At 43.8% G+C, this 26309-nt stretch overlaps 1 protein-coding gene across 1 annotated transcript in view; it reads right to left on the bottom strand.

Annotated features, from left to right (window-relative positions):
• Window positions 1–6729: 6729 nt before the first annotated feature.
• The window catches only part of LOC129812947 (BTB/POZ domain-containing protein 7-like), a 49895-nt gene continuing 30315 nt past the window's right edge, over window positions 6730–26309 (bottom strand). Inside the window, exons 4-11 of the mRNA XM_055864957.1 lie at window positions 11103–11311; window positions 10449–10524; window positions 10041–10201; window positions 9735–9878; window positions 9416–9605; window positions 9136–9314; window positions 8605–9006; window positions 6730–8476 (exon numbers count right to left, since the gene is read on the bottom strand). Of these exons, the coding sequence (XP_055720932.1) occupies window positions 7730–8476; window positions 8605–9006; window positions 9136–9314; window positions 9416–9605; window positions 9735–9878; window positions 10041–10201; window positions 10449–10524; window positions 11103–11311 (2108 nt within the window). The 3' untranslated portion in view covers window positions 6730–7729. The remainder of the gene's footprint in view (window positions 8477–8604; window positions 9007–9135; window positions 9315–9415; window positions 9606–9734; window positions 9879–10040; window positions 10202–10448; window positions 10525–11102; window positions 11312–26309) is intronic.

Raw genomic sequence — 26309 nt, 5'->3', positions numbered from 1 at the left:
ACCTGATCTGGATGCAGGCCTCCATGATTCTGATCTGGATCTACCCAACCTGTTCATGGACGAACAAAACAGTGACAATGGTAGTGAGAAGAACGCAGAGCTTGCTTCTTTTTATTTTATTTTTTCAGGTAAGTTGACTGAGAACACGTTCTCATTTGCAGCAACGACCTGGGGAATAGTTACAGGGGAGAGGAGGGGGATGAATGAGCCAATTGTAAACTGGGGATTATTAGGTGACCATGATGGTTTGAGGGCCAGATTGGGAATTTAGCCAGGACACCGGGGTTAACACCCCTACTCTTATGATAAGTGCCATGGGATCTTTAATGACCTCAGAGAGTCAGGACACCCGTTTAACGTCCCATCCGAAAGACGGCACCCTACACAGGGCAGTGTCCCCAATCACTGCCCTGGGGCATTGGGATATTTTTTTAGACCAGAGGAAAGAGTGCCTCCTACTGGCCCTCCAACACCACTTCCAGCAGCATCTGGTCTCCCATCCAGGGACTGACCAGGACCAACCCTGCTTAGCTTCAGAAGCAAGCCAGCAGTGGTATGCTTCTGATACCACTTATTTTGTGAGTGGGTCTGCGACACCAGATGGAGTTCAGTCAAGTGGGGTCAGTCAAGTAATGCAACAAGGCCAAACATGGACTGTTACTCACCCTGCTTTGGATCAGACTCCCACAGGGAGACCAGAGGAACAAAAAAACAGTTAGGTTGTTGATGATGAACTGAATGGTTCCATACAAACTGTTCTGGGAGGTAAAAAAGGGCATTTACTTATTGCTGCATTATTATTGTTAAAAAATGTAAAATTCAATATATTAAAAAAACACACTGAAGTAGGCGGGACTGTAAATTGTGACAGTTAGATATTCTATGCATTGAGACGTGGGCCATTTATGCTTTGGGAACTATTTTATTTTGTATGGGAAGAAAGCCAGGTATTTTTGGAAACGGAAAGTAACATTCTTGAAATAGAACAGTGTTAACCTTTTTACTTTTTCAGGAGAGATAAATTGGGGTCCTGCATTCACACTGGAACTACACAATGTACTACTGCTAGGTACTGGAACCACTGACTTGCCTTTTTCTCTAGGTATCCTCCTCTTAAACCAACAGCCCCTGTATGCTGCTACCCACCGCTCCATGTGCTTTTTAGCAATTAGGGAATATGGACTGTATAGACTATTTGCTCCGTCAAGTGAAGTTATTACTGAACAGGACAAGTTCAGGGAACTTTGTGGACTGAAAAGAAGAAGAAGAAAAAAAATCAAGATCCCAAAGGGGTAACATGTCTAATGTCCATATAACTGAAATGAAAACCATTGGGTGTTGTGCCTTTGTATGAGTGTTGGAGTGGTGTTAGGTCTAATCACCATCCAGAGTGTGGGTAGTGTTGGTAAAGTGGGGGTATAGCTTTAAAACACCGAAGTGCATTGTGGGTAACGTAGTAAGTCCACTTTCGGTTTTGGATGCAATTGTGTGTGATATGGATATAGCCCAAACTGTGAGCCCACTATATTATTTTGTCTTTTGGACTACCTCAAATGATGGAAAAGTTTTAATAAAAGTTAACTACTTCAGTGGAATTCCAGACTAACTTGTCATTAGCAGCGGATAAGATCCCCTGATGTGACAATTACCCCAGAACATCTGTAAATTGCTCTGGCCCTGGAGCTAGCAAGTGAAGGCTCCCCTGAGCCGTCCCGACTACGGTCTGGAGGAACAGCAGGACCTGTGTAACGCAGGTCTTCCTGTGAAGAGCCAGGTCAATATTGTGTACTGCAGGCTGAGGAAGCTGAAGGCCCACGGCTTGGAGAGCGCTAGGGAAGCTGGCCTAACCACTGGAGAGTCAAGCTGTGCACCTGTGTCAGTTGCAAGGTGGGCCAGTAAAGATGCTTCTCTCTTGAGATTGTGTGTTTTGCCATGTTTTATTCAAAGCACAGTGCAGCCACTGTTGTTTTTAGCTATTTGATGTGGAACAGATTGCTGTAGCTAACCGTTTCATTGGGTTGTATGAGGTAGCAATAGACTACGGGCTCTTCAGCACATTGTAGTCTCAGCCCATTGGATTGGATAAAGTTGGAGAGCTGTTTCCATTGAATATGTGTTGTCATTTCTGCTCAGAGGGCCTGCTGGATGAGTCAGATACTGTCCTGGCCTGTGAGAACCGAGGCACTATAGAGCAAGGAACTGCTAGTCTCAACAGTCTGCTTATGTCAGGCCTGAGAACTCTGGACAGCATTCAGCAACTGGAGATTGTTTAATTTAATGATGGAGACCATCTTTTTCATTCATTTGTTTGGCAGCTATTAACTGTAGATGTAACCTAACACAGGGTTTATACCATTTGATGAACCAGATTGATGAAAGTAATTGTTGTTCCTTCTATCTCTGAGTTTATTGAGATGGAGACTGAACTGATGGCTTTCCTACAGCAGATTGCTGATGAAGGAAAGGTGAGGTGCTGTATGTTTATTGTTTACTGAGGACAAAATGTCTGGTGATAGTTCCAGAATATTTCCAATAATTCTGAGAGCACATAAATACAGCATAAGAAACCAAAATCTATGAGCAGCAGTCCATACTGCAGGTTACTTGACACGTCAGCACTGAATGATTGAATGTATATAATTGATTTGCTTGGGCCCAAACAGTAGCTGAAAAGTAAAACAAGTACTGCAGACCTACTACTTTGTTCGTTCATCTCTAATCTCCATTGAACCACTCCTCCCTTCTCCCTCTCAGGTCATCACAGCAGAAGCCATCCACCAATTCTTTGGGGAGCTGATGTCATTCTGCCCCACGGTGTCCTGTTGTTTACTTGTGTAATTTTGTAATGTTACTTTGGGTTCATAGCAAAACAGTTCTGTCCACCAAACACATTCTGCTTTAAATAACAGTGCTGCTATAAAATATGCTGTTACTGAGGTTTATGAAGTTGAAAGTTTTGCCAAAAAAGTTGTTCTCGAATGGTTCTCCATGGATTTCAAATGGCGTTCCATGTCTTATGAGAAGCTGAAGTACCATGCAAGTAGCATTCTGTTAGCAGGCTTGGAGAGATGCTGATGGAATCTAGTCATTTTAGACATGGACTTACTGTTATTTGGTCAATTATGTCCAAGTTGTCATTAGAATTTCATAATGTGACACCTGATGAGGATGCACTGCCATTCATATTGAAACAGATCCAGTATGTGTCCATTTAATGTTGTCACTAGCATTCATGTTAATTAAACATTTGAATAGTTGATCCAGCATACTCCGTGATGTGATCATGTGGCTAGTGTAAAATACTTTTTACCCCTTTTTCTCACTAATTTCATGATATCCACTTGGTAGTTACAGTCTTGTCCCATCGCTGCAACTCCTGTACGAACTCGGGAGAGACGAAGGTCGAAAGCCATACGTCCTCCGAAACACGACCCCGCGAAGTCGCACTGCTTCTTGAACCAGAAAGTACTTCTTAGATGCCTGACTCATTGTTATTCTAGGTTGAACTCAATGACTTAACACAGTCTAGAATTATATTGAAGCAGTTTATTTCAAAGATGCCAAAGTTCATCACTGTTATGCACCTTTTGAGGTAACAGTAGAAAAATAGAACCAGTTAAACTAAATACAACTTAGTACAGGAATCTACAGAAGTGTTTATATAGATCAAACAAGTACAAAGTACCTGTTCAATTATAAAGTTCTCAACAAATAACTAATCACAGTTCCAGAGGGTTCAATTTCAAAGGTACCAAAAAACCCACTATGTAAACAAATAATTAGCTATATGAGTTTCACAAAGGACTATTTGATGCAGGTTGGTAAGCTTGTAGAAAAGGCTTGCATAGGATATCAGTCACTTCTCCAACAAAAGCCCAGTTTCTGGCAGGGGAAGGCACTGACAGCAAAGAGCAAAAAGAGAATGTGGAGGCTTTTTATTCAAAGGGAACACTGTCCTGGAAAATAAAGCAACTAACCAACATGAACATGAACATGAGGAATCTGAAGTTTTGAATTTTTTCCCCCAAAGCAAACTGGATGAAAAAAAACATGTTTCTGCCCTGCAACTTCATTACTACATGGCAGAGTGAATATCTACAGATCATCTACATGTTCCTGCGCTAATTTAAAAATCCTGTGCTAGATTTAAAAATAAAATGTATAAAATCTACACAATTGTGGTATTCTCACCAATAACAATATTAGACAATTTCCATAAAACAAAACATTTAAGAAAAATTTGAGTCTGATTATTCTTTCTAGGTGAAATGTGGTTCTAAACAGCTTCACACTGTAGTCCTCCACAGCTACAAAACAGCTGAATAATTCATCTAAAGCCACTAAAATGTAATAACAAGGATTTCTGTTGTACAGTATATCAAATTATTATTTACAGGCAATGCTCAGGATTTCTGAATGGTAGAATGCAGGTGATGGAGGCCATACAATTTTATTTACTAAAGAATGATTTAGGTGTTCTGGATCCCTTTTGTTCTAAATTAATTTGTTCATATTCCCCCCTGCTCCCATGTGAAATGGATTGTTCCTACAGTGCAATGTTGCATCTTTATGTATCATGGGTTTGTCAGTTTGTCATAGGAGAGACAGGTGTGGCTGATCTTACAGGCTCTGATGTGTGCACTTTGGTTTCTGTAGCAACAGGCCCGATAGCTCTCATTCAGTATGCCATAATCTCTGATGGCAGAGAGAGAGAAAGAGCAGGTCTTTGCAGGTCCAGGATTGGCCAAAAGGTGGCGTGATGGTGGTCACGTAGTGCATGGGAACAACCAAAATGAACATTAGACAGAGTACATTGGAATGGAGTGTGTGTGTGTAGAGAGGGTGTACAGAAGAGTCACACTGACAACTAGGAGAGCCAGTGGTGGCATCACGCTTGTGATGAATCCCGTTTGGTCACTTCAAAATGTGGATTAAGGCTTCTAATTGTTAATTCCATTGAAAGAGCAAGGTGGTTTCAAGCATATTGGCCATACCATTCTATGGTCGGTCACTGGTTAATCATCTCAGAGCCTCGTGTTGATATGTAAATACAGACCTGATTAAAGATGGATACTGAGTCTACAGTACTGACACTGTTTAAACAGTTGCCTGGGAGTATGAAACCACACACACGTTCTGCTGAATACAAACATCTCCTGACTAGCGCGTTCAATCACACACCACTGTACAACAGTTGCCATGGCACCCTTATCTTTCCCAGTGTACCTCAGTCATCAACCTATGCACTCACCCTCCGCTCTCATTCTGAAAACCCTAGGCTCATGCTTTTGTGAGAATATAAAAGCCAGAGACTGTGCAGAAGCAGCACTGGTGAGTTCTGGACACAAACAATAACCCAGAAGACAACCGCGGTATCCAGAGAGAACAATGACAGCCTCCACAGACCTACTTCCCGTCTGATCCACTTCCTGCCTGATCCGAACCAGCCAGAGCCTAGTACTCATCACCAGGAAGGGGAAATCAAATGTAACCAATCAGGTGAGGTACGTACTGGAGGAATGCTACAGGAAGAGAGAGGAAATACAAATGAGAGGAGCAAGAAAATATAGACATGTTTTTACATAACTTTATCATGAAGATAACGCTGTTTTGAGCTATGTGCTGGTGTTCACTAGTTTATACTGAGATCCTATGTATATATCTTCCAGGTAAAGTACACTGCTCAAAAAAAATAAAGGGAACACTTAAACAACACAATGTAACTCCAAGTCAATCACACTTCTGTGAAATCAAACTGTCCACTTAGGAAGCAACACTAATTGACAATACATTTCACATGCTGTTGTGCAAATGGAATAGACAAAAGGTGGAAATTATAGGCAATTAGCAAGACACCCCCAATAAAGGAGTGATTCTGCAGGTGGTGACCACAGACCACTTCTCAGTTCCTATGCTTCCTGGCTGATGTTTTGGTCACTTTTGAATGCTGGCGGTGCTCTCACTCTAGTGGTAGCATGAGACGGAGTCTACAACCCACACAAGTGGCAAGAAGGTTTGCTGTGTCTGTCAGCGTAGTGTCCAGAGCATGGAGGCGCTACCAGGAGACAGGCCAGTACATCAGGAGACGTGGAGGAGGGCAACAACCCAGCAGCAGGACCGTTACCTCCGTCTTTAAGCAGGAGGAGCACTGCCAGAGCCCTGCAAAATGACCTCCAGCAGGCCACAAATGTGCATGTGTCTGCTCAAACGGTCAGAAACAGACTCCATGAGGGTGGTATGAGGGCCCGACGTCCGCAGGTGGGGGTTGTGCTTACAGCCCAACACCGTGCAGGACGTTTGGCATTTGCCAGAGAACACCAAGATTGGCAAATTCGCCACTGGCGCCCTGTGCTCTTCACAGATGAAAGCAGGTTCACACTGAGCACATGAGCACATGTGACAGACGTGACAGAGTCTGGAGACGCCGTGGAGAACGTTCTGCTGCCTGCAACATCCTCCAGCATGACCGGTTTGGCGGTGGGTCAGTCATGGTGTGGGGTGGCATTTCTTTGTGGGCCCGCACAGCCCTCCATGTGCTCGCCAGAGGTAGCCTGACTGCCATTAGGTACCGAGATGAGATCCTCAGAGCCCTTGTGAGACCATATGCTGACACATGCACATTTGTGGCCTGCTGGAGGTCATTTTGCAGGGCTCTGGCAGTGCTCCTCCTGCTCAAAGGCGGAGGTAGCGGTCCTGCTGCTGGGTTGTTGCCCTCCTACGGCCTCCTCCACGTCTCCTGATGTACTGGCCTGTCTCCTGGTAGCGCCTCCATGCTCTGGACACTACGCTGACAGACACAGCAAACCTTCTTGCCACAGCTCGCATTGATGTGCCATCCTGGATGAGCTGCACTACCTGAGCCACTTGTGTGGGTTGTAGACTCCGTCTCATGCTACCACTAGAGTGAGAGCACCGCCAGCATTCAAAAGTGACCAAAACATCAGCCAGGAAGCATAGGAACTGAGAAGTGGTCTGTGGTCACCACCTGCAGAATCACTCCTTTATTGGGGGTGTCTTGCTAATTGCCTATAATTTCCACCTTTTGTCTATTCCATTTGCACAACAGCATGTGAAATTTATTGTCAATCAGTGTTGCTTCCTAAGTGGACAGTTTGATTTCACAGAAGTGTGATTGACTTGGAGGTACATTGTGTTGTTTAAGTGTTCCCTTTATTTTTTTGAGCAGTGTATATGCTGATGACTACAGTCCTTATGTATATCACATGTCCTCAGCACATATTTCAGCTATATTACACAATTGTTACGATCATAACACATTGTTGTTATGATCGTAATGATATGATCTTCATTCCTGACTCCCACATCTAAGAGGTTACAACACACCTCTGTGTGCAACAAGGCTCAAGGAAAATAGGCAAAACCCCTCCTAAACAGTACTGCTGGAATGATATTGTAAAACTGCAGCACTGAGGTTGACTTCGGCAAGCTTCAATTCAACAGTCTGACTGCAACACTACAGTCACTGCTGTTTCTCTAACCTACAGACTAGATGCCGCTAGTCTGTAACAATCAGAGGAGACGTGAGGTGAAGACAGTACTATGTCATAAAGGGAGGGCTGGAGGAGGTGGGATATTTACACACACAATATATAAATAGAAATCATTAGCCAACCCTTCACACACTCATTAGTGCTCTGATGTCCATGACTGGAGGTAATTTCCCCCACCTTTCCCTTTAGACAACTCAACCCCCACTCCTCCCCATGGGTTAAAGTGCTGACTTCTTGTAAGGGTAGTCAGGCTTGTTAGGCGACCTGCGGTCTCTGTTAGCCTCCTCGCTAACACTATTTCTATGAGGCTGCTGGGCCCCTGACCCTGTGGACTCGCCAGTAATCTTCTGGGGTTCACTGTGGGCCGACGGCCTCTCCTCATACCCTTCTAGGTTTCCACTAGCGGAGCCCCACAAGTGGCCAAGGCCGTGAGTGAGGTCAGTCTCATTGTTTGATTGTCCTCTGGGGACATGTCCTGCCTTGGCATGGGAACCAGAGGGATTAGCCAGAGCTCCATCCTGCCGCTGGGGGGGCAGGCCCAGCACGTCCAAGTGCAGGGGGTCAGAGCGTGCCTCAACTGTCCATCCCTGAGTGTCAGACACGTAGGAGGGAGGGAGGCTGCTGGAGGGGCTGTGGCTGTAGAGGTCTGGCCCTGCGAAGGGAGGAGCCAGGGGGTGGCTGGAGGTCGGGGTGGCTGGTCGGCAGGAGAAGTCGTAGAGGTCAGGGAACTCTGCCTGGGCCTCCAGCTTTGGCTCTGGAGCGTGCCTCTTACAGGAGTGTGCGTGGCCATGGCTGAGGCGAGTTGAGGGACAGGGTCCGGGGGGGAGGTGTGGGGTCAGGGTGGGGCCATGAGGGTGAGGGTTGTGACCGTCCCTGTTCCCCATACGGTGCTCCCTCAGGGTCATGACAGAGACGCCCAGAGCGATGTCAGGCATGAACTCCCTCATCACAGGCTCTATGCTCAGCTGGAGAAACAAAAAGAAGCACACAAACACAGCTATTTAGAGCTATACATGACCACAGCACAATACACTTCTACAGCTACACTGACCAAATGCAATCCACACACACAGCATGACATGTGGACCTTCACCTGTGGTTCTGCGAGCAGGGCTCGACCTATGGCCTGGGGTTTGGTGCAGTCTGGAGGTGGAGGCCTGGGGGCAGAGGGGTAGTCAGGGCTACCATGCTTGGCTGAGGCGTGGAGCTGGAGCTGGGTGCGGTTACAGGGGTAGGAGAAGGAGCGGGTGGGGGGTGGGATGGGCACATGGGGCCTCCATGCCCCCTTCAGCTGGGCACGGCTGGGAGTGGCAGGGGGGTGGTATGGGGGTGGAGGGGGAGGCAGCGGGGGGTGAAACCCAGCCAGGCCCTCCAGGTCTGAGAACATGCTGTCCATCGCTGGGCTGCTGTTGACCCGACAATGTCCTGTCTGGCGCAGGGCCAGAACCGGACTCTCGTCTCCAAAACGCTCCTCTGGGAAGAACTTGAAGGGGTTCTGAGAATAAACAAAATAATTTGCATTGGCATCTAAATGGTCTACAACTACAATGCATACAAGTCATCAGCATAGTACACCAAGTCTATCAGTCTATAGCCTGGTTACTTTCTCAGACCTGGTCCTCACCTGCAGTAGCTCAGTAGCCCCGTCCGCCAGGCCAAACTCCCTCAATACACGCAGCTGCAGCTCATAGTTGACAGTGGCCCCCTCGCCACAGTTGAGGGCGTAGGCCCTCTGGACCTGGTCTGTGTGCCTCAGCTCCTGCAGCCTCCGGATCATCTCCTTCACCACCGCCAGACTGGGTACTGACAGGACACACACACACAGAGGATTAGTGGACCATGTCAATGTTACTAATATGTTATACAAAATGGCTTCCTTATTGGCACCAGTCTTCTCCTTTAACCTGGGATCTCATTTGCCACCACGGACGGGACAGTGGACTGGTTGTTGGCCATCTGCTGATGGTTGATCATGTGACAGCACTGTGGCACGGCATTGTTGACCATGTAGAGGGTGTCAGGCACGTTGGACATGCGCACCAAACGCAGACGCACCAGATCTGTCTGCTCCACCATCATCTCATCCAGCACAGACTGAGGGGAGAAGGAGACGGGTTAGGAGTCTGTACGACCTCGGCCTGACCCAAACCCTCAGAGATGAGATCGAACAGAGAAAACCTGCACTGCTAATCGTCATTAACCCCTCGATGCTGAGTATCCGACCTTGGCTTCCTCTACATAGGGAGAGAAGAGACGGGGCCGCACGTAGATGCCAGCGTTCTTCTGTCGCAACCAAGAATTGGCCTTGCCCCCATCTGTTGTGGGCAGCATGTCCGATGGAGGGGTGCTGATCAGACCCCTCTTCGTCTGTGGACGGGAAGATGAGGGGGGTGATTTAAAGAGAACACAAAAGAACACACCTAGAGGGACAGGTCAGTCAACATGATAGATAGATTGATTGCACTTTATGTATTGGCAGCAGAAACTGTATTGAAGCCAACATATGATGAATCATCCATGACTACTGACCGCGTCAGAGAGGACATCGCTGTTGGCAGGGAGGATGTGCACGGTGCGGATGAAGGGCAGCAGCGGGGACAGGATCTCCTTCAGTTCTTCCACATCCAGGTCCTTCCTCTTCACCCCCCGCTTGTTCACACTGTGGGCCGTCCCACTCAGCACGTTGGGCTCTGGGAAAAGAAACCAGACGCAAAAAACACACCGTTCGTAGTTCATTCTATGGTTAGGACGGCCAACATACACACTACACTCATTATTGTTTTATGATACAGTATTTTCAGTCGGGTTCAGAGCTACACATAAACAAAATACTGCAATCTACAACTGAGGTGCTTCTTTTATAGCCTTTTAGAGCGTATTTTCCCAGAGCCATTAGGGGGCCTGCTCTGAGGGTAATTATGGAGTGTATTATCTTACCCCTGTCTGCCATTCTCTTAATAAGCTGCTGCTCGCCCCACTTAACAACGTACTTGAGAATGTCCTGCTCACTCGCCTGTGAAAGGGAGAGAGGAGGGCAGGGGTGAAAGAGAAGAAGATTGGGGGATGGTGATAGGAAAGGAAAAGAGTAAGGACAGGGTTAAACATTGCAGTGAGGATGCTTGCATATGTGGTTGATGTTGTGACATGGTGAAGTTGTGGCTGAGTGTTGTATTTGTCTGGTTGGATTACAGCGTTTCACCTCAGCCGTCCTGTGTGATACCCAGGGAGTTTGGCACAGCAGAGCAGAACAGAGCTCGGCTTCAATTAGAGTCCATCCTTGAAGGCAATGCCTCCAGGGAATGTTCTCACTCTGTCTGTGCTTATGCATCTGCGTGCGTGTTGCCACTTCACTAAATCATTTTATCAAACCAATCATACCCTAGCTGCCTCGCAAATTTACGTGAAAACTGGATGGTTGAAAATACATTAAAAAGTTATTTCTTATTTTGTCAGCCATTATAATCAAAGCACAGTCTACAAATGAGCCATTTGGACATTCAAATCAAAGCACAGTCTACAAATGGGTAATATAGACAGGATAACATAATTGGTAAATGCATTCAGTCCAATCACACAGACAGCGGTGGTCACCTGCAGGTAGTCTGACTGGATGGCGGTGAGCAGGTGCTCCTTGCTAAGCTCGTAGAGAACGTCAGAGGTCACGACCTGGCTGAACTCCTCACACAGGAAGTGCAGGGCCTGGCGGTAGACCCACTTGGAGCCGTAAGGCTGAGAGCTCCACTTCAGGATGGGGACCAGAGAGTCCAGGGCCAGGCTCTCCACCACGATGTCTTCACAGCCTGGGAGGAGACAGGAACACACACCACAGTGGTTAGATACCTCAGTCTAACACTCATTTCACCGAGTGAACAGCCTCTTTAATAGCCTGGTTGTCCAGTCAGTTTGTGCTTCAACCAACTCCTCTCTGTGGCTACAGCACGTACAATATGGGCCCAGGCTAAATGTTTTATATCTATTGTATGGGAAGTCATACTCTGTTAGAATGGTGGTAAGAGTTTTAATGGGTGATTTAATTGAACCATAAATATCCCGCAATACAGTCACACAGCGGTCACTTCTGGAGCCATTCAGATGGCTGCAGTAGTTCCCCTCCTATTTACCACCACGGGGAGCACTCCCCTTCCCCTCGGCTCCCTGCACCACAACCCCTCCCTGCGTTTTCTAAATCAGAGCACATACTAGAACAGCAGGCAGTGTTTTAACTCTGTTACACACAACCCCACAGAAATGCCTTTGATACCTTCATGTGTTTCAGTCACTCTACCTCCCATTCACCACACCAAGTAAACACAGCAGCCAGGGGGAAGAATGCTGCGCAGACACACACATCGTATAAGCACACATGCATGTGTGCACATCCGCACACACACAAAAAACATGGACAAACGCACACACACTCTCATGCACATGCAAACACACACAAATGAATCAAAAACTAATTAGAAGTCGCAGAAGGTTAATGAATTAGGTACCTGATATACTGTAGCTATTTGAACAAATCTGGGGTGAAATGGAATTTCAGAAATGGCTATAGTGGTAGTCATTGTAGCAATTGTAATCGAGATACAAGTAGAATAAACATCAAACAATCAAATTATATTAACGTAGATAGGAAACTAGTACATGTCCACAAGGGCACATCAATAATTTGGCTTTCTTTTTGACAGTCAACACAGTGGAAATGATACTAGGCAGTGTGATGTCAGTGATAGAGCCACACCGTGTGCCAGAGATACTGGTCTGCTTTAAAGTGGCCCCTGCCCAGCCCTGACCCTGCTGGCTGTGTATGGGGCTTGTGGAGCCGAGCAGCCTGCCCTGCCCTGGGAATAGCTGGGTTATGAGCTTTAGTACCAGCGCTCCTATGGGACTCTTATCTGTGGGCTGTGTGAGATCTTGGTGTCCATATCACCAACAAACTATTATGGTCCAAACACACCAAGACAGTTGTGAAGAGGGAACAATGACGCCTTTTCACCCTCAGGAGACTGAATTTTTTTTTGGCATGGGTCCTTAGATCCTAAAAAAGTTCTACAGCTGCACCATCGAGAGCATCCTGACTGGTTGCATCACTGCCTGGTATGGCAACTGCTCGGCCTCTGACCGCAAGGCACTACAGAGGGTAGTGCATACAGCCCAGTAAATCACTGGGGCCAAGCTTCCTGCCATCCAGGACCTCTAAACCAGGCGGTGTCAGAGGAAGGCCATAAAAATGGTCAAAGACTCCAGCCACCCTAGTCATAGACTGTTCTCCCCACTACCGCACAACAGCTTAACAGCTTTTACCTCTAAGCCATAAGACTCCTGAACAGCTAATCAAATGGCTACCCAGACTATTTGCATTGTCCCCCCCCCCACCCCCATTTTTACACTGCTGCTACTCTGTTTATTATCCATGCAATCACTTTACCTTTACGTACATGTACATATTACCTCAACTAACCGGTGCCCCCGCACATTGAGTCTGTACCGGTACCCCCTGTATTTGGCCTCCATACTGTTATTTTATTGTTGCTCCTTAACTTCTCTAGGGTAGGGGGCAGCATTCGGAATTTTGGATGAAATGCATGCCCAAATTAAACGGCCTGTTTCTTGGGCCCAGAAGATATGATATGCATATAACTGGTAGATTTGGATAGAAAACACTCTAAAGTTTCCAAAACTGTTAAAATAGTGTCTGTGAGTTTAACAGAACTGATTTGGCAGGCGAAAACCTGAGAAGGTTTGTAGTTTTCTATTCAATGCCATTACAGTATCCCTTGACTTAGGACTCAACTTGCAGTTTCTATGCCTTCCACTAGATGTCAACAGTCTTTAGAAAGTGTTTCAGTCTTGTATTCTGAAAAATGAGGAAGTAAGAGCAGTCTGAATGAGTGGACCCTAAAGTTTCACAGAGCTTTTTCTTGCTCACAACCGAGAGAGTGCGTTTCTTGTTTACATTTTATATTGACGACGTTATTGTCCGGTTAAAATAGTATTGATTATTTAGGCTAAAAACAACCTGAGGTTTGAATATAAACATCGTTTGACATGTTTCTATGAACTTTACGGATACAATTTAGATTTTTTTTGTCTTCCTGTTTTGACTGCGTTTGAGCCTGTGGATTACTGAAGAAAACGCGAACAAAATTGAGGTTTTTGCGTATAAAGAGACTTTATCGAACAAGAGGAACATTTATTGAGTAAATTAATGTCTGCTGAGTGCAACCATATGAATATAATCAAAGGTAAGGGATTCATTTTATCTCTGTTTATAAATTGTGTAACTGTTCTATCTGGCTGGCTACGGTTTGTAATGATTTGTCTTGTGGGCTCTGTTCTCATAATCGTAATGTATGCTTTCGCCGTAAAGCATTTTTTAAAATCTGACACCGTGGTTGGATTCACAAGAAAATAATCTTTAAACCTATGTAAAATATGTTTTGTTTTCTGAATTTTTATAATGATTATTTCTGTATTTGAATTTGGCGCACAGCAGTTTCACTGGCTGTTGAAGAGGTGGGACGCTACCGTCTCACGTGCCCAAGAGAGGTTAATTATTTGTTATTTTTCTATTTTAGTTATTTGTTATTATTATTTTTTTTACTACCGTTTATTTTAGTAAATTCTTTAACACTTTTTTTTCAAAACGGCATTGTTGGTTATGGGCTTGTATGTAAGCATTTCACTATAAGGTCTACTACACCTGTTGTATTCGGCGCATGTGATAAATACAATTTGATTTGATCTGCTGCACTACCTTTCGCCTTTGAAACTGCTTTGAAAATGCACTCTGGGAAATTGACTCCTGCCCTCTTGCTTTGGCATTTAAAAGGTTTATTTCCCTTTAACTGTCACACACACTTAAACCTACATGTTCGGTCCCTTCCTTTACTTTTATTAGCTAGGCAGATATTCTAGCAGACCCCCAGTGTTTTAAATGCAGGATGGAAATCGTTAAGAGGACAGATTAAGTTGAAATGTGGACACAGGCATTTTTGACTTTTTATCTCCCATAAACAGCCTAGAAGAGGGAATGGATTCCACACTTCTCCCTCCCTCCCTCCCTTCCACTCTCTGTATCCCTCAGTTGTCACTAGTTACCATAGCCACAAAGTAAAAATTGTCTATATTGTAAAAATTTATGAAAACAACAATTTGCTTTTGGTTTTAATTTAAGGTTAGAGTTAGGCATAAGGTTAGCAGTGTGGTTAAGGTCAAGATTAGGTTTGAAATCAGATTTTAAGAATAGAAATAGTAGAAATAGGTGGGGTTTAGCCAGCAGCATACCACCCTGCATACCACTGCTGGCTTGCTTCTGAAGCTAAGCAGGGTTGGTCCTGGTCAGTCCCTGGATGGGAGACCAGATGCTGCTGGAAGTGGTGTTGGAGGGCCAGTAGGAGGCACTCTTTCCTCTGGTCTAAAAAATATCCCAATGCCCCAGGGCAGTGATTGGGGACACTGCCCTGTGTAGGGTGCCGTCTTTCGGATGGGACGTTAAACGGGTGTCCTGACTCTCTGAGGTCATTAAAGATCCCATGGCACTTATCGTAAGAGTAGGGGTGTTAACCCCGGTGTCCTGGCTAAATTCCCAATCTGGCCCTCAAACCATCATGGTCACCTAATAATCCCCAGTTTACAATTGGCTCATTCATCCCCCTCCTCTCCCCTGTAACTATTCCCCAGGTCGTTGCTGCAAATGAGAACGTGTTCTCAGTCAACTTACCTGGTAAAATAACGGTAAAATAAAAAATAAATAATTAAGACTTTGTGGCTGTGGTAACTAGTAACGACCGTATCCCTCTCATTTTGTCCATATCTCTGCTCGCACTCTGACCAGGGGTAGACACATAGACAGACACACGCACGTTCCTTTTGAACGGTAAAGATTCCCAATTGGGGACCAGCAGCACATAAAAGCAGACGGCTCTGTTCTCTATTAGCCCATTAGAATTCACAGCACCATTCAGCCTTATAAAGAAAGCTTTGCACTTTTATTATGAGCCGGAGATTAGAATCAGCATTATATGTAATACTAAAGCCATTTCCCCCCTTCCTCCTTCCCCTCCTCTCTCCCTCCACGGGTGGCACTAAGCATTCACTGGAGCCTAGTAGACTGACAAGAATATCAATACAATGAGTGTTATGGCAACCACATCTTTGACACTGCAATAAATGAGGCATTTTGTCTTGCTCTTTTTATTTGGAGCTCTGTGTTTATGGAACACAACATTTCCAGACCCACTTAAACATCAGCCGCACTCAGGACCTGTAAACACTGTGCTGGACTTGAATCATGTCTGATTACTCAAGGACCTAGCTCTTTGCTGTCTCAAACAAAACAAAAAACAGAATGATGGGCTCTGCTCCGACCACCTGAGGTTTAAGTCCAACTTCTAAGTTAACCGATAAGCTGAAGTTCTGCCCAGGAGCAACTGGAAATCCCTCTCTGCTTGGAACACAAGTAGGCCCAAGGCTAACAAAAACACTACTGGACTGATATCTGTGGAGATTCAGTCTCTCTTGGTCCAATTGCATTAGGGTTCACTCACGTCATAGGTCAAGCTCTGCCTGTTAACCAGAGAAATGACTTGATCAGACAGCAATATCACAGACCAAGACTTATCCTTAAAACATAACACAACAGCTGACTGATTCTCTAAATGGAAGGCTGTTAGTCACACACAGGGCCGAGCAACAGCCTCGTAGATGCAACGCCAAGTTTAGATTTAAATTCATATCCCATTCACTACCACTCTTAAAACTTTCATATCAGCAAGCAGCTCTGAAGACTAACTTACTAACGTTATTTATTTCCTCCCAAGGTGTGCGGCAGTGTGGTCATTAATCGTATTAATCAATGACTAAAAAACTCACTGCACATGAATTATGATTGTAATGGGCCGTAGGTCTCCACAGATGAGTCATTACTCTCTCTGTGTGTGTGTGTGTGTGTGTGTGTATGTGTAAAGAGAGAGAGGAAGTAGAGAGAAAATCTGCATTGTGTGCTGAGCCACTCATTATCATCACTCTCACTGTGCTTGAAAGGCTTTTAATGTCAGTTAAGTGAGAGTGTGTAAAAGAGTGAGTGATCTCTTCTGGCTAGGAGGCAGGTAGCCTAGTGGTTAGAGCGTTGGGCCAGTAACTGAAAGGTTGCTGGATCGAATCCCTGAGCTGACAAGGTAAAAATCTGTCGTTTTGCCACTGAGCAAGGCAGTTAACCCACCCACTGATCACCGGGCGCCGACGATGTTGTTTAAGGCAGCCCCCCACATCTCTCTGATTCAGAAGGGTTGGATTAAATGCGGAAGACACATTTCAGTTGAATGCATTCAGTTGTACAACTAACTAGCTATCCCCTTTTCCCTAATAAGGTTGATAATTGCTGATGGAGAAAGAGGCTGTCAGATTGACCCCTACCTCTAGTGAAAGTGTACCCTGGCCTCAACCAGACGAAGAGAAAGCAGTGAAGTCAATCAATCAATCAATCAAGTTTATTTTATATAGCCCTTCGTACATCAGCTAATATCTCGAAGTGCTGTACAGAAACCCAGCCTAAAACCCCAAACAGCAAGCAATGCAGGTGTAGAAGCACGGTGGCTAGGAAAAACTCCCTAGAAAGGCCAAAACCTAGGAAGAAACCTAGAGTCACATAGAGGAGGAGAAGGAAGAGACTGCCAGATGACAGTGCTCAACCTCAGCCCCTGACATCAGCATACCAAATGTTTCCTGAGATAGCTTGCAGCTACCCAGGTCTCTGACAGGCAGCTGAGGTCACTTAAGGTTGTCACATGGAAATTAAATCATGGGCCTTCCCAGCTCATTTGACACTTGGGTGAGCATGCCTTTTTGTGTGTGTGTGCAATCATGTGTGTGTGTGTGTGTGTGTGCAATCATGTGTGTGTGCATGTTAAAAGGTTAGTGTGTCACTGAGAGGAGAATAACTAACACAGGAAAGAGAAAGAAAAAAAGGAATATGGAGAGATGAAAAGCAGGGAAGTAAATAGAGAGCTATAGCACAGACAAAATGAGAGGACCTTGATACTCAACATACACCACAGCCATTCCACACAACATGGGGTTTCATGGGAACTGATGTTGCTTCTCTGTGGGAGAGAGAGGAGATATAAATACCCTGGAGTAGGGGCTTGGAGTAGGGGGAGGGGAGGTTTGAAGGGATGACAGTTTGCCTGGTGCTAAAGCTGCTTTGGCGACCCTGAGAGTGACAACGCAGGGAGGGGGAAGGAGGATCTGGCCAGCTGTGTGTGGGATCCATCTCTTCCACTGTGCCTTCATAACCGGCAAACTGACTGCACTACTCCACTCCCCCAACCCCTTATCTATTCTCAAGTTTTCCACATATTAGTGTTGTGTATTATGTGCAGTGACTTCATTTGTGCACTATGTTCTTTTAACAGTCACTTTGGGATTTACATGAAAAGCTTTATAAAAATGTTATTGTTACTAACATAATGTGTTTGTTGTCTGATAGATTGAGGTTTTAATCATCCCATTGTCTCTGCCTCTATGGCCCAGTAGTGTCCTGCTTGTGATGCTGCTGGTGACAGTAGTGTGACAGAGACCATTTCCACAATACACTAATCCCTAAATGAATGTAAGACAATCGTTATTGAAATAAAAAAACAACTCATATTACAGAGCGGGCGGTAAAGCGTCATATGACACCATTTTATGCTTTGTAGCACCTACAGATGAAACCTTATAGAGTCTTAAAGGAGGTCTGGGTGAGGCCAAAATGTCACAAATGTTCCAACTTCAATTAATTATTTCTTAATTTTGCTTTAAGTGTTGTGAAACAATGTTGTGAAAATCCCCAAAATCATGTTATTTTTTTCTAGTTTCGTGAGGAATCACCCTACACTTTGAGATTTTAATAAAACGTTTTAGAAATAAAAATATGTTATTGTTAATAAGATTTTGTGTTTGTTGTCTGACAGATTGAGGTTTTAATCCTCTCCACGGCCCCGTAGTACATCGTTTCCTGTCTGTGATGCTGCCTAGTGACAGTAGTGTGAGAGGCCACTTTCACAATACACTAATCCCTGTGCCTGTGTGATGGAGTGGGTGGGCAATGGCCATAATCAGGGACTTTACTACTGAATCTGTAACACAGTCAAAACCACACCGATCTCCAAGAGAGGTGGAATGTAGCTGTTGAAGACAGATGGGCAAATGGAATCTTTTCACCCTCAGTCCTCTATCGATATTTCAAGGTATATTTTGACGCAAGTTTTTAAAATAATCCAACCTGTCACTCAGCTGTCAGAGAAAGGTGTGAGGGGTCTCTGTTAGCAGCGCAGCACACCACAAATCATCATGACCGCTGCCTAGCGGAGGTGAGAAACAACATACCTCCCATGTGTGACTTAATACATTTCTATTCAACTGAACCCCAGTCATGAAGAGAGCAACCCCCCCTCAGGTTTAAAACACCATCTCTCTTTGAAATGGGAGGCGATGGTAATAAACTGACAACAGCTCCGCTTTTGTCTCCATCTGACATTCTAGGGAGCTCTGGGGGTCAACTCAGAGTGCTGAGAGTGACAGCAGCCAGAGAGAGGGAGAGCAAAGGAGAGAGGGCAGCTGTCTTGTGATAAATAAAGGAGTGATGGAGCCCTGACAGCAGCGCTGGCTGGCTCTCTGCTCAGGAGAGCTGTGTATCAATGAGACTGTCTGTCACTGGAGACCTCTACAACCCCCTGCCTGGAGCAATCTGTTACTGGGACGGAGGGCAGAGAAACAGTCCTGTTTTTTTCCATTTAAACTGGCCTAACGTCTGCAAATGACAAAAACTTTACCAAAACAAGCAGGGAATTTGAGATGAGGATATATGGAGAATACAGCCATAGGAATTATAGTAGGGGTGGGGAACATATGGCTCTGGATCTGGGCCACGAGCCCATTCAATCTGGCCCGCGGGAGGTTTGAGAAAAAAAACAAGTATACTATATATACAAACGTATGTGGACTCCCCTTCAAACTAGTTGATTCGGCTATTTCAGCCACACCTGTTGCTGACAGGTGTATAAAATTTTGCACACAGCCATGCGATCTCCATAGACAAACATTGGCAGTAGAATGGCCTTACTGACGAGCTCAGTGACTTTCAACGTGGCACTGTCATAGGATGCCAACTTTCCAACAAGTCAGTTGTCAAATATCTGCCATGCTAGAGTTGCCCCGATCAATTGTAAGGGCTGTTATTGTGAAGTAGAAACATCTAGGAGCAACAACGGCTCAGCCACACAAGCTCACAGAACGGGACTGCCATGTAAAAATTGTCTGTCCTCGATTGCAACACTCACTACCGAGTTCCAAACTGCCTCTGGAAGCAGCGTCAGCACAATAACGGTTTGTCGGGAGCTTCATGAAATGGGTTTCCATGGCTGAGCAGCTGCACACAAGCCTAAGATTACCATACGCAATGACAAGCGTCGGCTGGAGTGGTGTAAAGCTCACTGCCATTGGACTCTGGAGCAGTAGAAACGCGTTCTCTGGAGTGATGAATCACACTTCAACATCTGGCACGCCAACAGACAAATATGGATTTGGCAGATGCCAGGAGAACGCTACCAGCCCAAATCCATAGTGCCAACTGTAAAGTTTGGTGGAGGATAAATAATGATCTGGGGCTGTTTTTCATGGTTCGGGCTAGGGCCCTTAGTTCCAGTGAAGGGGAATCTTAACGCTACAGCATACAATGACATTCTAGACGATTCTGTGCTTCCAACTTTGTGGCAACAGTTTGGGGAAGGCCCTTTTCTGTTTCAGCATAACAATGCCCCTGTGCACAAAGCAAGGTCCATATAGAAATGGTTTGTTGAGATCGGTGGATGAACTTGACAGGCCTGCACAGAGCCCTGACCACAACCCCATCGAACACCTTTGGGATGAATTGGAACGCTAACAGTGAGCCAGGCCTAATTGCCCAAACTCACTAATGCTTATGTGGCTGAACGAAAGCAAGTCCTCGCAGCAATGTTCCAACATCTAGAGGAAAGCCTTCCCAGAAGAGTGGAGGCTGTTATAGCAGCAAAGGGGGAACCAACTCCATATTTATGCCCATGATTTTGGAATGAGATGTTCGATGAGCAGGTGTCCACATACTTTTCATCATGTAGTGTATATATATATATACAGCCCTGTACCGTAAAACTTAAATTAAACGCTAAGTCTCAAATAGCTGCCTGTCCCTTTTAATAGCCGGGTAATGGCACACATTTCATCAAATAAATGCCAGTTTCAAATAAACGGCATGTCTAAATTAATTGTTTACGAGGCTACCATGAATTATCATGAATTATTTTATGAGGTTTAATGTTTTCACCAGTTGGAAACTGTTATCCATTATCCACAGCTGAGAAAAACTAGCTAACTGGCAAGCATAAAAACAGTCAACATCTTCGGAGTACAGGCCCTAGTTTGACTCGCAGTCCCCGTGGTTATATCTGCGGTGTGGGGGGGTTTAGGGTCATGAAATATTGTGTGGATGAAGGGCAGGTGGGTGGTGGGCGGGCGGGTTGAATAAAAGAGAAAACAATACCTTACAAAATCCATAAATGTATCATTCTTGTGCAATTTATATCTATAGGCTACATTAATGTTTTTCTTTCATTATCTTTGATTAGTGCATAAGCCTAAGCATTAAGACCTAACTGTACGCGTGCCAAATAGCCTACACGCCAATCGTCAAATGCTTTTGGGAACGGGCAGAAAAAGTCGATACACAGGGGCAATGTCGAAGTTCAATAAGAGAAAATCTGCAAAATGGAGAGTTGAAAATAAAGAGAAGGGACGGCCAGGAAAGTCATGTTTGGGAAAGATTTGGTAAAAGAGGATGATAGTAGTGCCGGCTGTGTTATATGTGATGATTGTGAGGCTCTATACAAATTCCACAGTCACAAGACGAGACTTCAAATAAGCCTATGGCATGTCAAGGGAACTGTAGCCTACGGTTCGTATGGGTTAAATGGAAACTGAAATCTGGACACTGACTGTAGGTCTATAACCTCTCACATAGCAGTAATATTAACTCCTACACAATTAAGCATTTCTTGCAGTAAAATTATAAACCAGATGTAGGTAAATTTTGACTTGGGAACAGGAGTGGAGAAATATGATTTCTTTCTTTCAGCACCTTGAGAGAATGTGAATGTGCAGTTAGATACCATCTGTGGGGGTGCTATCTTTATCAAAATCATACAAGCCGATTGTATTTCTACCACATAAAATAGGCATCCAAGCCAAACTGAAATCTGATCAGTTTTCACAGCTTTCTATTTCCTTACAACCGGTCAAACTTATGTAATTTGGACATTTTTTTTGTTATTGCATTTCTCCGCGGTCCATAAACGTCTTTGCTCCGTGAAAGAAGCAGAGATGACAGAGACAACTTTACCAATGTCAACTAGATTAAAGCCTTCATTCTATAATTTATGACATTATTCTGGTGAGTAAGGGTTTATTTAGTCTTCTAAGGCAACAGATAATGACAGAGGAGAAGCTGCATGTATCTAATTACAGACATGTTGACTAACAAATAGCCTACCAAAATGTCAGAAATGATATAACAGAAACATATCTAAAGGACCGTCCACACCAAGGACGAGAACCATTTGTAATGCATCAGTGCAACAATGTTATGATCACTGGCCAAAGTGATCACACCAACGCACTCTCTCTCTCTTTATCTTTCCCTGACAGTTCCTTTGGCCTAGGCCTATTTTACATTCAGTAATTAGCAAGAGCAAGCGTGCTTCTCTACATGAAAAGGCTATTAGGCCTACTATAAAAAAAGCTAAAAATAAATGTCCTATAGCTTTTGCAGCCTAAAGCTTTTCCTGAGATTTCACATAAAGAGGAATAGCGGAGTGGCTTGCGTAGCCTATTATGCACAGGAACAGCTGGATATGTGTAGCTGAAGTAAGAAGGTAAATCATTGTAATTATTTATTTTACTAGGCAAGTCAGTTAAGAACAAATTCTAATTTTCAATTACATTCTAGGAACAGTGGCTTAACTGCCTTGTTCAGAGGAAGAACGATAGATTTTTACCTTGTCAGCTGGGGGATTTGATTTTGCAACCTTGTGGTTACTAGTCCAATGCTCTAACCACTAGGCTACCTGCCACCCTATTATTAGGCTCCTCATTAGCTAAATAGTATAGCTATAAATAGTTACCTGTCAAAGTGCAAGAAAAAAAGTTAAATTATGAAATGGCAGATTTGTACATTCTTCCAGGCAGCAGTCGGGCACGCAAAGCTCTAGTATTGATTAGGCCTACGTTGAGACAATAACATTATTCTACCTAGGCTACAACAACACACTGCAATGAGGAAAGTATTATTGTTATCAAGTGAGTACACAATTATTGTCTAGGGCTGTAAACTGCAATGATGTAGGCTCATTTGAATAACTGCTCAAACGTCCTGTTTTGAATGCTTCATGCCAAAAAAACTGCATACAGCCTAGGCCTGATTATGCAACCATATGGATCAGTTTGGTTCTATTCCCGACAGTTTACAAGTTCCAGAACGGTACATTAGCAGGCTACTCATATGGTGTACTTTGATCATACCATCGTGCGCTCTCTCTCCTTTAAAACTCCCCTATTTTACATTCAGCAAGTTGAAATCTCTCCTTGATAGGCTAGTAGTAAATAAACTGCTTGAATTAAATGTAAAACAAGCTATTGTAGTCTAGCTTTTCCTGGGACTCCAAGTGTTAGGAGGAATAGCTGTAGCTGAGAAGCAGTGGAGAGGTCAGGTGCGTAATTGCGCAAAGAGAACTGTGAAGACAGACTACCCACTAGGCACAGACGTCAGTTCAACTAATGTGAACTCAACTAAGGTGAACTTTAAAAAAAAGTCACCATGTCACTAGATTTAGATTAAAAGTTAGGTGTAAAAATTACAAAATGCCCTTATGTTGATAACTTTTTGTAAATCCAATCAGTTTTCCACGTTGATTTAATGTCATCACATTGTTTTGGTTGAAATGACTTGGTAACGTTGATTCAACCAGTTTTGCCCAGTTGGTAGAGATGTGTAGCATAAGTTAGAAGTGTATGCAACCCATCATTCATGAGTTAAATATTAGGCCTAATACTGCAGTGAATAGCCTATACCCAATGGATTTACACAGTGAAATAGATATTTTTACATCAGATTATGAAATGACAGGTAGCCTAGGATAGTGTGCTCCCTAGGCTGCGCTCCCAGTCCCCGCAGGCACGCAGCTCGGAAGTCTCCCCAATTGATCCCCAAAAATTATCACACCTAGGCTATAACAACACAATGCAATAATGCATTTTATAAATAATTATATTCTAGGCTGTAAACTACAGTGAATATGCCCTTTCAATATCTGCTAAAAATCCCTGAGTTTTGAATGCATGTTTCATTCCGAAATAATAATAATCTAGTTTTGGCCTGATTAGGCAACCACTTGGATCAGTATTGGGTATTTTCTCGACAGCTAAGGTACAGAAAGGCACATCCTTCTCCCAAGTCGTACTGTAATTAATGTGGCCACCAATATGCTCATACATGCCCAGTAATTGAGGCAAGCTTAGCGTGCACTCTGCCTTCTCTCCTCTCTGAGCAGCCTTACGCACCTAGACCGCTTCAATAGAACGTGTTTTTGATCGGTTGTCAATATTTTATAGTCGAAGGGACAGGGAAAAAATACAAATTGCTCTGAAAGTGATCCAAACGATATTGTCGTTATCCACTCTTTTTGTAGTTATCGTTGTAGTCTGAACGCTCCTGTTCACTTGAATACATTTTTATTTTCGTATTTGTTATAGTGACCGTTATAGTTATCGTCCTTGGTTTGGACGGCCCTTAAAATCCGGCATAAAAAAATTGCACCCCCATCAAAAAATCTTTCACTTTCAATATTAGCGGGTTAGGGTCGGTTGCAGGCCTCAGATTTTCACTTTTTCACATATAGTGGGGCGGTTAACTTCTTATGGCTGCAGGGGCAGTATTGAGTAGCTTGGATGAAAAGGTGCCCAGAGTAAACGGCCTGCTCCTCAGTCCCAGTTGCTAATATATGCATATTATTATTAGTATTGGATAGAAAACACTCTGAAGTTTCTAAAACTGTTTGAATGATGTCTGTGAGTATAACAGAACTCATATGTTAGGCAAAAACCTGAGAAAAGATCCAAAAAGGAAGTGGGAAATCTGAGGTTTGTTGGTTTTCAACTCATCGTTTATCAAATACACAGTGGGGTATGGGTCATTTTGCACTTCCTAAGGCTTCCACTAGATGTCAACAGTCTTTAGAACCTTGTCTGATGCTTCTACTGTGAAGTGGGGGCGAATGAGAGGGGATTGAGTAAGGTCTACCATGACCTGAACATGCGCTAACCATGATCTGTTCTATCGCATTTCTGAAGAAAAAAAAAATTCTCTGATTGGAATATTATTGAAGATTTATGTTAAAAACATCCTAAAGATTGATTCAATACATAATTTCACATGTTTCTACTGCCAGTAAAATAACTTTTTGACATTTCGTCTGCTCCTATTGAACGCGCTTCGTGACTTTGGATTTGTTTACCAAACGCGCTAACAAAAGTAACTATTTGGACATAAATGATGGACATTACCTAACAAATCAAACATTTATTTTGGAACTGGGATTCCTGGGAGTGCATTTTGATGAAGATCATCAAAGGTAAGTGAATATTTATAATGTTATTTCTGACTTCTGTTGACTGCACAATATGGCGGATATATTTTTGTCTTGATTGGGCTCTGAGTGCCGACCTCAGATTATTGCATGGTTTGCTTTTTCCGTAAAGTTTATTTGAAATCTGACAGAGCGGTTGCATTAAGGAGAAGTGGATCTAAACTTCCATGTATAACACTTGATCTTTGATCAACGTTTATTATGAGTATTTCTGGAAATTGATGTGGCTCTCTGCAAAATCACCGGATGTTTTTGGAACTACTGAACATAACGCGCCAATGTATACTGAGATTTTTGGATATAAATATGAACTTTACCGAACAAAACATACATGTATTGTGTAACATGAAGTTCTATGAGTGTCATCTGATGAAGATCATCAAAGGTTAGTGATTCATTTTATCCCTATTTCTGCTTTTTGTGACTCCTGTCTTTGGCTGGAAAAATGGCTGTGTTTTTCCTGTGATTTGGCGGTGACCTAACATAATCATTTGTGGTGCTTTCGCTGTAAAGCCTTTTTAAAATCGGACACTGTGGTGGGATTAACAACAAGATTACCTTTAAAATGATATAAGATACTTGTATGTCTGAGGAATTTTAATTATGAGATTTCTGTTGTTTTGAATTTGGCGCCCTGCACTTTCACTGGCTGTTGTCATATCGATCTCGTTAACGGGATTGCAGCCATAAGAAGTTTTAAGGATGAGTTATTAGCAATTGCGGGCGGATGTGGGTGAACAAACAGCTGTCTCAAGCACCACTAACAGACCCCCAGAAATTGTCTGATCACCCTCTAGTGGGGAAAGTAAGAACTGACAAACATGCACAGTCAAAGAGGAGAATAATTATTTAAATGTTTTCGTGACAGAATAATAATTATCTTGAAACAGAGGCATACTGAGACAAAATAAACAGGACAGTGTGTAAATGATAAATTAGTGCAGGAAATTAACACATTTATTAAAAGGCTGGAAGCAAATGCTGGAATTAAACAATTAACTATACAAATTAGCAAAAGCTGTGTGCATTAAGGAAATAGTCACCTGGCTCAAATAGAAGCCCGTCTCTAATGTTGTGTTCA

The sequence above is a fragment of the Salvelinus fontinalis genome, chromosome 16 (genome assembly GCF_029448725.1).
Source record: "Salvelinus fontinalis isolate EN_2023a chromosome 16, ASM2944872v1, whole genome shotgun sequence".
Taxonomy (NCBI): Eukaryota; Metazoa; Chordata; class Actinopteri; order Salmoniformes; family Salmonidae; genus Salvelinus; species Salvelinus fontinalis.
This window is presented reverse-complemented; position numbering and strand designations above follow the sequence as displayed.